At 38.8% G+C, this 12,334-nt stretch overlaps 1 protein-coding gene across 2 annotated transcripts in view; it reads right to left on the bottom strand.

The window, feature by feature from the left end:
- The window catches only part of ctnna1 (catenin (cadherin-associated protein), alpha 1), a 160,504-nt gene that overhangs the window by 117,752 nt on the left and 30,418 nt on the right, over positions 1-12,334 (bottom strand). For both annotated transcript variants that reach the window (XM_043703889.1, XM_043703890.1), the window contains exons 4-6: positions 5,435-5,601; positions 4,417-4,536; positions 3,754-4,023 (exon numbers count right to left, since the gene is read on the bottom strand). In XM_043703889.1, coding sequence (XP_043559824.1) covers positions 3,754-4,023; positions 4,417-4,536; positions 5,435-5,601 — 557 coding nt within the window. The remainder of the gene's footprint in view (positions 1-3,753; positions 4,024-4,416; positions 4,537-5,434; positions 5,602-12,334) is intronic.

Here is a 12,334-nt window from a genome sequence, read left to right as displayed (position 1 = left end):
GTTCTTCAGAATTGCCAGACCTGCCGAATATTTTCCATCAACTTTTGTCTGTGACTAAAAAAACTATTCTCATTTCTGAGAATTTAGTACTGGAAATATATTAACTGAAATTCTCTGAATATAATCCAAATAAACTTACATCAAGTTTGAAAAGATCAAGCAACTTGCTTCCAGATCGCAGTATACAACACTTGAAATAAAGGACACGGAATTCAGCCACAGATACAGAATTCTCCTAGGTTAAAAGATCACTTTCTACTCCCATAAAATTCCACTTGGAGAAACAGAGTTACCCAAGTTAAGACAGGTTTAATAACAGAAAATTGAGTGAACAAACACCTCACTCAAAAGTAAACTGGATCTGGTAATTCTTACAAACAAGGGAGAGACAGGAGAGATAAACAAAGTCAAAGCAGGTTTAAAAAAAAAGACACATCAATCACCAGCTTTTAAAAGAAGAAACCAAATCTAGAGACCAGTAGGAAAACAAGCCACGTGCAAAAGAAATGCTAGTATGCAAAGAGACCTACAGGAGGCCCATGAAGCTTTGTGTAATTTAATAAGGATCAAAGGACTGAACCAGAGGTTTCATCAGCATACATCTGGTTTTCAGATTAAAATAGGATCAGCAAAGATCCTAAGGTGGCAGCAAGAGCATTTGTTGAAGAGCCACAAGGATATATAGCACCTGCTATTCACCCACTTTGGGGCATTAGTAGCTCATGGGACATGGGACAGGGGAAAACCCATTCCTAAGCAAAAAGAGGAGATAACAGATGCTCAAATAAACTAGCCATGAAAAACCACATGGAGCAAACCAGAAACACTCCCTAATCAAATGAACAAGTACAATCAAAGCCAATTATCTGGCAACACTAGCGCCAATGATTTCTGAATAGACATGTTCATCTCAGAACTTATCATTCTATGCATAAAAGTTTACATAGATGCAATAAAAAGCTGATTTTTTTTTAATTAAAAGAATTTCCTTGATACTTAATATATAAACTTCCATTCAAATATTTTTGGTTCCCAGTTTTTAACGTCAGTTTAAAATTTGTTAACATTTATCATTTCTACTGTACATGCTGGTGTGGCAATAGATACAGCAAAACCTTAAACTATTGCAAAGCCAATAATGCAGATGCAAAAGTACATTAATGATGTCCTCTAAGAAGCAAGTTCGAGCACCTTACAGGTGTTTAAAAGTAAGACAGTACCCACTAAACCTCCCAGAAAACAATAACTAGGAATTAAAGAAGCAAAGAGCACCGGATTCTGAACAAATTCCAATGAGAACAGGAAAGCCATAAATCTTTTTATTCCCAAAATAATCATGGTGGCTGTTACTGCATCCAGGGTTGAACTCAATATAGAATTAAAATCCTTGTTAAAGGAATGAATGCACATTTTTACATCTGTCACCTTCTAATGAAATACTGACATGTCACATTTTATTCTGTATTAGTGAAAAGGTTACAAAAGACATTCATGTTAATTAATTTTTAAATTGGCTGGAGACATATTAGATTTTTAAAAATAGCTTTTTCTCACTAAAACAAAAAGGTACAGAAACTAAAATTAGCTGTCACAAGTTGGATTAGTATGCAGTCCATGTTCCACTTCATTGCGATGGAGACAAAAGGGTCAACGAATACCCTAGCAGTAACCAAAAAAGCAGCCCTGGAGACAAGCAAACAGGTTTTATCTTGTCATACAACACTAAATTGGAAATATTTCTTTTTAAGTTCAAAATCTTTTAAAACCAAAACAAGGAGAGAGAAAAGAGAGGATCCACTTCACCCATCCTAATCTGATCATCATAATATTCACACTCATGACTGAAGGTTGGTCTTATGGTTAATTATAAAGCATCCCTGCCATGTGCCAGAAACTCTGGTTGAAATCTGATTTCAAGACTTGTTGGTCACAGAGGTTCTTGATGCATTTCAACAGGTTGATAATTAGTCAGCTGGACCTTGCAACACTTCCCACTATTCCCTCAAGGGTGAAAAAAAAAAGTCGAAAAAAAACTAAACAAATAAGATAACACTATTGTGGAACATGTTTGGCCATACAGTTAATGTTCAGGATTTCACGCCCAGTTTAACTTAGAATTAAAAGGCAAATACTGCAGATGGTGAAAATTTGAAATCTAAATCATATACACAAGATACAGAGAAAACTCAACAGGCCAAGATGTATCATGTAAATTATACAATGTGCTTTGGTATTAACAGATGCTATTTGGACTGGATATTTCCAGCTGGTTCTCTTCACATTTCACAAAGATAAAAATGATAAAACTAACTTCTGCATTCAATGGAAGTGCTCTGAACCATTTAGTGTCTTTAAAACTGGCTAGTATGAAAAGGAAGGAGGTCACATACCCTTCCTCTATTTTTTAAATACAAAAAAAAGTCTTAACAACCTTTTGAAAACATTTAGCCTCAGCTCTTGAAAATGGTCATATCTGGTGTGATAAAGATGGATGTTAAATATCAACTTCCCCAAATCCTTTCCTTCTATCTCAGGATTAAAATGATTTTTAAAGAAGAAGCAACACAAATGTTGCTTGGCTCCAGTAGTCACATAATTAGGACTGAAGCATAGTTATGAAATATTTGTGCAATAAAATATTTGTCTGCACTAAATTAACTTCTTATCTAAAGTCAAAATCAGCCAACTGGGTCAGTGTCAAAAAGTTCATATCTATTTTGTATCCATATGTGAGTACAATTACAACGTTTAAAGACATTGTAGGAAAGATTTAGAGGGATATGGGCCATAAACAGGCTAGTGGGACTAGTTTAGTTTGGGATTATGTTCGGCATAGACTGCTTGGACCAAAGGGTCTATTTCTGTGCTATAGGAACTATGTATTATCATTTCACATACTGGGAAATTAAAAGGCATGCTTGCCCATTAAACCAGCTTAAAAAGCAAAAAGAAAGAGATGGAACTTGGATTTGTTTAAGCAAGGACTGAAAGACTCCTTGCATGTCTCATTCTCAGATGTTGACATCCGATTTTAAACAATTGGGAAATGAAAATTCATCTCAAACCCAAAAGCAAACTTCACTACTAAGAAAGAATAAAGAATAAATTAACAACTGCGGTCTCAGATTTGAAAATCTAACAACTCAAAAGATGAAGAATTTTAAAAACTATACAGCTAAAAAGATAAAACAAATATTCTAAGTGCTTGATATTGCATATTAATTAATTTCCCCCGGGTTAGTACATAATAAAATTCTCTCAAATAAAAATTGATAATTGGCTCGTTCGTTTTGATTTAGTTAGCTACACAATTAATTGAAATAGGAAACCTGCCGGTCAAAAAAGTAATTTTTTGTTGCAATTGACAGAGTTTAAAAGGGGTTAAAAGCTACCTTATTCCTCCTCACCTGGTTATAATACTGAATCACTGATAAAAGGCTCCTTGCCCTGATTTGTTCAAGTCTAGAAAGCGAGCAAAGGAATTAACGCTGAGAAACAGCAAGGAAAAAATGTAAAGAGCAAGCAAAGGCTTTGCAGGTCCCATAAAGCAGCTTGCAGAAATTGTTACAGTCTATTCTTTAGGGAACCTCTAGTTACACATCTCCTAGTTTTGATTTTAGTTTAATTGCAATCATCGGTAGGCAACAAGAATAAAGTAGCAACCTTCCAAGCTACTAAACAGGAGATTTAAATAACTTTATATATTTGCCATTAAACTTGACATTTCAAGAAAATTGTATCAAACATACTTACATCAAAGCGATTCAAAGCATCTGCCAGTTCACCAGCACTACTTTGTTGACTAAGAATGACATCTTCTGAAGTGGTTGCTTGAGCTGCATTTGAAATGCCGGTAACTGCCTGTGTCAACTGCTTATAGATCAAATCTCGATTGGCCTTGTAAGCAGCCACATCTGGGTGCTGGAGACAAGCCTGTGAAGCAGTGTACAGCATAGGGATATTCTTTTGCAAAACTCCTCGTGCTGCAGCCATTTGATCTCTATGATGAATATCCTTCAATTCCTTGAAAAGAAATACCACAGCATATTACCATAACATTTACATGAAGATTCTACAATAATTATCTGAAAATGGGGGATACATGAATTATGCAGAACATGTCAATGAGGTTTTAGATACAGTACCAATTAACTTGGACACATTAAGGTGCATGTTTCAACTTATTAGTCTAAACCAGAGGCAACTAAATACATTCTTCTAAAACAAGAGAAAATGCTAAAATTATAATATTGAATTATTGCAGTATCTTATTGCACACCTTAATATTGTCTCAGTTTAGCATTACCAGAACAGTGCACAGTGGGTCGGGCAATGCCCTCTTTTCTGGACTGCAGTTACAAAAACCTGAGCTTTTCTTCTCGAAAACTGTCCAGACTATATACACGCTATTCATACCTGCTGTCTTTTGGCTGCCATAAGATTCAATTTGTCCACTTCAGGTTTCAATGCCTTAAACTGTATTCCAAGTTCTTGCTCATTGTTGGCATTCCTCACCTTGACAAGGGTTTCTTCAACCTGAAAAAAATGGGTCAGGTTGATTTTTAAATATACACAAAGATCATTTACACATATATCTAGACTAGCAATTGAGATCATTTGATGACTGATCACTCTCAAATCTACTGCAATAGCATATAAGCTGTAACTTACTTAAAGCAAAGTAACTGCTTTTAGGTACTCCTGTTTATTCAAGCTTCATTTAGTGTAAAATTAATGTCTCCCAGATAACAACAAAACTTCAGGTCAAAGGTTATTATCCCTTCCTCCACCATCTTTACTACAGGGCCCTTAGAGAAATGAAGCATTACTGGTGTTTCATTTCAAACAGAATCCTCCAAAGCCAAATTAGTTCATTCCATTGCAAAAATACATTAGAACAAGGTCAAACATAGAATAAAAGACTGAACAATAAGACAATAATTACATCCTCTGAATAATTTAGAGCACCTATTTGCTTAAATTTTGTTCTTGTTACATATTTCAATAGAACTGATGGGGATTAAAATAATTGTCACAGACTCTGGACTCTCAATCTGACATAAAAAGCTCAAACTAATCCCAGAACACCACCTAGCCATTGTGAGTATTACACAAAATCCAAAAGATCTCCATGGACTGAACCAGACAGAAGTAATAGAACTTCTACTTTCATGCTCCTTTTGAAAACAGATGTGTTTTGCCAAACCATGTATAAAAATTGCATATTTCTAAAAATAAACGTTTGCTATATCACTGAAATGTCCAAAACAACAGTACCGTGCCAATTCCAGGAGTTCCACAGTAGAACAATGAATGCTTCCTTTTTTTTAATGAAAATTGGTATATTAATGGGCCATTTTTATAGCAACTATATGTCTTAGCAGGATCAGATAGTTTTCAGTCTTAATAGGAAACCATTCAATATAGAACTTACTATTTTCAGTTGTACAAGCAGTTTGTAAACGTCTGCCATGTCAGCCAGGATAAGAAGGCGAGTAACAGCAGACAGCAATGCTCGTGCAGCACGAACCATATTGCCACGCTTCATAGCGGAACAAGGATCCTCTGCAAATTCTGATGAAGCACTTCTCATCATTTCACCTGTATGTAAAAGGACACATTGCAAGTTTACAAACTAAAAGTTAAAATTTAGAATTAAAATAACACTCACTTACTAAATTAAAAAAAGTAATGTTTGCAAATCTTCGCAATTCCAACCAAACAGTTGGAATTGATAGTCAGTTCTATCAACAAACTATCTTCTCATTCATTTGTTGCTCCTTAGATCTTGGTGTGCAAACCAGCTGCTGAATTCAGCAGTTGTGACCACACTTCCAATACTCTGTTTCGACCTAAGGATACAAAGTACTATACAAATTCAAATTCTTACATAAATTCGGCATATTCTCTCTTATTTTTATACAGTAAATATGGTTTATTTTCAATTCAATTTTTCAGATACACGTATGACGACTTGAGGTGCATTTGTCCTTTTTTTTGAAGGGAGGTTTTAAAGATAAAGGCACCAATCAATCTACTCACAGCTACTACATGAACAGTTTGAGGGGCCTTTGTTTTTTTTTAAAGTTGGAATAATAGAAGCAGCCTGAATAGGTGGGGGTAAAGCTTCCACAGAACCAGGATTTTTAGTTTTCAGAAGCAGTTGTTCCTGGGTCTTGAAGCTAGGTAGAAGCTGCAATACATTTTCTGAATTTGCCTTTTGCCAAGGGTGTGCTTATGGGATGTTACTATATTGGAACAGTTATTGCTCAGTAACAAAATAATATGTCATTATATTAAATTTACCCATAGAGTTCAGTTGTTCCAATTTCTTCTTTCTTTTGTATGAAGAAAGTGAGTTTTGCTTCAAATCTGATAGCCTGACCAATCAAATTGCATCCAGAAGCACTGCCTGACACTTGCCCTTAAATGAGAAAAAGTTAGCTTCTCAGCATCTTAATATATTTTGAGGGGGCTTGGTCTGGTTCATACCAAAATATGTAAGGAGTTCATGCAGCTTAGAGAACTTAAAAGATGAGCCTTCAGAGCAGATGACTGTTTCGACCCAGAAATATAGCGAAGCCAACAATCTTAGAAATTTGATGCTTTTTGCTTTTGTCTTTCGCCTTTCAATAGATATTCCAAATCTGATTAATTCTCTTTTTCTGTGGAGTAGACCATTCAGTCCTTTATCTCTCTACCCTGGAGGCTTCCTGCCTCTATTCCTGATGGAAGGCATTTGCCCAAAACGTCCATTTTCCTGCTCCTAGGATGCTGCCTGACCTGCTGTGCTTTTCCAGCACCACACTGATCTAACCATTCAGTCCTTTAAACCTGCGCTGCAATTCAAAATCATAGTTGATCTATTTGTTTCAAATTCCACATTCCTATCTACTCCCAATGACCACTTGGTTATCAATAATCTCTTTTCCTTGCTTCAAAATATTCGATGATCCTGCCTCCACAACATTGAGGCAGATAATTCCAAAGTTGAACAATCGTCTGACAGAAACAAGTTCTCATCTGTCCTAAAAGTGCAATTTCTACCTCTGAAACAATGTCACCCAGTTCTGGATTCATCCAGAAGACCTTTTGTCAAAGCCTTCAGACATCTCCCAACACTCAAAGCCACATCATTTATACTGCTATGGTTCTGCAACATGTAGCATGACTTTAAGTTTTCCTAATATTAGGAATTCATCTTACTTGGTAGGGACAAAAATACCACTACAACTTGAAGAACATGCTAACCAGAAATACCTCAAGGAGGGCAGCCAGTTCAGTTTGGTCCAGTTATCAGACTCAACCACCTGTGTCCTTGCTGTTAATTCATACGCTTGCCTCTTAGCTTAATGTACTCTCTCGACACAAAACAGAATATCTCAAAGGCTACCAACAAATAAAGCTCTAAAGTATGAGATCACAGAATAGTTTGCTTACCAGATTGCAGCAAAATAAATTTTCCTTAATAATAGAATTTCTATTCTACATCTACACAACTCATCTAACAAAAGCGTACTAACCTTAAAATATGAGCACATCTTTCAAGATGAAAGTGCTTCTGCAGAGACTGCTGAGTATTTGTTTAAAAGCAGAAAATGCAGGAATAAAGTTATATTAATTTCTAAAGTTTGTACAAAAAATACCCACTTAGACTAATGGATTTACACAATTGATAACACTAGGTTCCCACCTCTCAACTTGCCATAACATGGCCTATTCCCCCCTCACATACTTACTTACCCTGTTGTGGTTCTGTTCGCTGAGCTGGGAATTTGTGTGGCAGACATTTCGTCCCCTGTCTAGGTGACATCCTCAGTGCTTGGGAGCCTGCTGTGAAGCGCTTCTGTGATCTTTCCTCAGCATTTGTAGTGGTTTGAATCTGGTTGACTGCCATGCCTCTAGGAATTCCCTGGCTGTTCTGTTTGGCTTGTCCTATAATAGTAGTGTTGTCCCAGTCGAATTAATGTTGCTTGTCATCTGCGTGTGGCTACTAAGGATAGCTGGTCATGTCATTTCGTGGCTAGTTGGTGTTCATGGATGCGGATCGTTAGCGGTCTTCCTGTTTGTCCTATGTAGTGTTTTGTGCAGTCCTTGCATGGAATTGTGTACACTACATTGGTTTTACTCATGCTGGGTACTAGGTCCTTCATTCTGGCGAGTTGTTGTCCGAGAGTGGCTGTTGGTTTGTGTGCTGTTATGAGTCCTAGTGGTTGCAGTAGTCTGGCTGTCAGTTCGGAAATGCTCTTGATGTATGGTAGTGTGGCTAGTCCTTTGACAACGGAATGAGAACAGGCCACAACCCAAAGGACTAGCCACACTACCATACATCAAGAGCATTTCCAAACTGACAGCCACACTACTGCTACCACTTGGACTCATAATGGCACACAAACCAACAGCCACTCTCAGACAACAGTAGCCACACGCAGATGACAAGCAACAGGATTTCGACTGGGACAACACTACTATTATAGGACAAGCCAAACAGAGAACAGCCAGGGAATTCCTAGAGGCATGGCACTCATCCACAGATTCTATCAATAAGCACATCGACCTGGACCCAATGTACCGGCCACTGCAACGGACAGCTGGAACTGACAACCGGAAGCGGCAGATTCAAACCACTATAAATGCCAGAGGAAAGATCACAGAAGTGCTTCACAGGAGGCTCCCAAGTACAGAGGATGTCACCTAGGCAGGGGACGAAACGTCTGCAACACAAATTCCCAGCTCGGCGAACAGAACCACAACAACGAGCACCTATGACAGAACTACAAATCTTCTCACAGACTTTGATTACTTGCCCTCCGTTTAAAGCTATTCATCCTAACTACTTAGCTAAGACAACTGTGTTGCAAACATAGCTTGTGCAAATTAATGCACTATTCTCTGTCCAATTTAGTGCCAAATTGGTTCTCTCCAGAATCCCCACCAAGAAGAAAAATTGTAGGAACTTTTGACCCGTCTCCCTATTAGTCAAAATGATGACAATTTTCTGTTGCAAAATATACCTTTTAATGGATAAGTTAAAATATATCAGAAAAAATGAAAATTAAAAGCTAAAAATGAAACTAAAATTAGCAAGTTTTTTTTGCATGAAGTTACTTTCAATATGATGGCATGCCATAAAAATATTCACTTGCATTTTGAAGATTTAATCATTTTTGTTCCTTTTGTTTATTTTTAAACATCAAAAACACAATCTAGTGTCCTTGATAGCACATTATGCATTAAAATAAAAACTTTCGTATACTGCATGGAGGACATAGAATTAAAGTTCATTTGGCTCTCCCAAAGGAAATGGAGGTGCCAGAACGAAATTCAATAAAATGGTGTCAAAATATTTACTTCAGCTGGGATACGAAAGGAAAAAGGTTATGTCAGCAAAACACAGGATGAAATGACTCAGCCTCAAATTCCACAAGATCTTATGCTGCATTTTAATCGAAAACAATAGATAACTCACCCGTTTCCCATAATAGTAAGACAAACAGTATGACTCACTCAACATAGTACTGACAAAAGGTCACCAATCAAGTTTCGCTTGCCACAGATTCAACCTGAGCTGAGTGTTGTCTGAAGCTTTTGTTGATATGATGTCAATTAACCACAATCCAAGACAATCTTGAGCAAGATCTGGCTTGACTGACTACAACTTTTATTTCAGAAAATTAGTTATTGTGGTATCAGTCACTGAACACAGTCACAAGAGATTGGCAATGTATATTTAATAAAAGAACATTTACCAAGCATGAAAGGATAAACAAACACTGTTTCGGGTTGGCTTTTCGGTAACTAGTCTTATTGCAAGTATAAGAAAGGTTTTACCCTTTTACTCCACAATTTTACAATCACAAACTTTAGTGAAGAGTCATTCGCCCAATCTCCATTTAAAGCCCTATGTTCAGACAGCACTATTATAACTGGTTTCTTTCTTTCATTAGAATCGCTTTCTCAGACCCTTAAAGTTAATTCAGTTAATTCCTTCAATTCATCTCAATGGTCTTCAGTTTCTGAAGCCTTTTCCTAACAGTTAAGCTACTTAGAGTCATAGGGATATACAGCATGGAAACAGATCCTTCGGTCCAACCCGTCCATGCTGACCAGATATCCCAACCCAATCTAGTCCCACCTGCCACGACTCGGCCCTATCCCTTCCTATTCATATACCCATCCAAATGCCTGTTAAATGTTGCAATTGTACCACCCTCCACCACATCCTCTGGCAGCTCATTCCATACATGTGCCACCCTCTGCGTGAAAAAGTTGCCCCTTAGGTCTCTTTTATATCTTTCTCCTCTCACCCTAAACCTATGCCCTCTAGCTCTGGACTCCCCGAACACAGGGAAAAGACTTTGCCTATTTACCCTATCCATGCCCCTCATAATTTTGTGAACCTTTATACAGTCACTCCTCAGCCTCCGACGCTCCAGGGAAAACAGCCCCAGCCTGTTCAGCCTCTCCCTATAGCTCAAATCCTCCAACCCTGGCAACATCCTTGCAAATCTTTTCTGAACCCTTTCAACTTACTGAATTGTTTATAGACTGCTAGACAAACACCATCTGAGCTACTAGACTGTTTTGACAGAAACCTGCAGATTGCCTGCCTGCTTCCTGATGGTTCTGTGGGCTCCGTCATTAGGCAACTTTTCTTTTGCCTTCTACCCTACCCCACCCCACCCCACAATGAACTGAACCTCTCACTCCAGGGGTTCATTAAAATGTACAGAATGAAATAAATTTCTAGACATTTCTTCACTACACTCTGACCTCCAAAATGAAACTAAAACTGTGCCTTGCCATGTGACTATTAGCATTAGGTTTTTTTTAAAAAACATAAATATGTTGGGAAGAATTTGCAACTCTCTACCACAGGCAGTGGTGGTTGTGTGTTGCAAATCAAATACTATGTGCATATTTAAGATAAGCTAAACAAGCATACAGAGGAGATGAAGAGGGAGGGCTACGCTGCTGGGTTTAGATCAAGAAATCCCTTTTCGCAGCAGAGAGCGGTAGGAGCTGGGCGCAAGTTCAGACGGAGCGCAAAGCCGGTCGGGAAGGTAAGTGATTGCTATTAGAGTGGGTGTGTTCTAAACCCCAGGTCCTACAAAGTCGGGTCTCCCTCCCTCCCTCCTCCTCTAACCTTAAGAGTCCAGACATGCCACAAAAAGAGGGTCTAAGGAAGTTTAGATCGATGAGTGAGGCTTCAGCTCAGGAATCTTTGACAAGGAGGTTGAGTGAAGTGATTACACCACAGTTGAAGAGGGTGAAGACATGACTGCCCAGCTGGTTCAGTGCGCTACGTGCTTGATGTGAGAGGTCAACGACTCTGGTGTGTCTGGCTCGTATATGTGTGGAAAATGTGTGCACATTCAGCAATTGACCGAGAATATTGCAGTGCTTATGAAAGAACTCAAAGACCTTAGGCTCATCCGAGAGAACGAGATCTTTCTGGACAAGACCTTCAGCGATGTTATTACACCAATCATGCCAGAAGAGAGCAGACGATGAGGAAGGCGGAGAGGAGGCAGGTGCAAGAGACCCTGGGAGAAGCACCTGTCAGGAACAAGTTGAAGCTTTTGGAAATAGAGACTGATGACACTGCCAATTCGCAAGGCAGCCAAGTTTGTCAATCAAAAGTTGCCGCAGAGGCAGAGTGGAAGAGTCGGGCATCGCACAGAGCCTTGGTAATAGGCGACTCCATCGTGGGAGGAACTGACCGGGGTTTTTGTGGCAGCAGACGGGATTTAAGGATGGTGTGTTGCCTTCCTGGTGCTAGAGTGAAAGACATCGCGGACAGAGTGCAGGAAATCCTCAAGGATGAGGGTGAAGAGCCAGAGGTGGTGGTACATGTCGGCACAAATGATGTCGGGAAGAAGGGGAGGAACATACTACAGCGAGACTTCAGAGAACTAGGAAGAAGGCTGAAAAGCAGGACGTCCAAGGTGGTTATCTCCGGTTTGCTTCCAGTTCCTCGGGCTAGTGGGGCCAGAAACAGGGAGATAATGGACTTGAACGTGTGGTTGGGGAACTGGTGCAGGAAGCAAGGTTTTAAGTTCTTGGATCACTGGGATATATTTTGTGGTAAGCATAAATTCTACAAGAGAGACGGCTTGCACCTTAATAAGTTAGGGACCAGCATTCTGGCAGGCAGGTTTTCTACTGCAACACTGCTACATTTAAACTAAGTAGCGGGGGGGAGGGGACAAGCTGGATGTTTAAAAAGGAAATTGAAGGGAAAGTTAGAACAAGAGGAGTCAAGAAAAACAACTGTATCAATGAGGCAGAAAACTCGGAAAGGCATCATGCTGTAAGGTTGAGTGAAATAAGG

Source organism: Chiloscyllium plagiosum, chromosome 14 (assembly GCF_004010195.1).
Source record: "Chiloscyllium plagiosum isolate BGI_BamShark_2017 chromosome 14, ASM401019v2, whole genome shotgun sequence".
Taxonomy (NCBI): domain Eukaryota; kingdom Metazoa; phylum Chordata; class Chondrichthyes; order Orectolobiformes; family Hemiscylliidae; genus Chiloscyllium; species Chiloscyllium plagiosum.
Note: the sequence above shows the minus strand (reverse complement) of the source record. Positions and strands in the feature narration are given on the sequence as shown.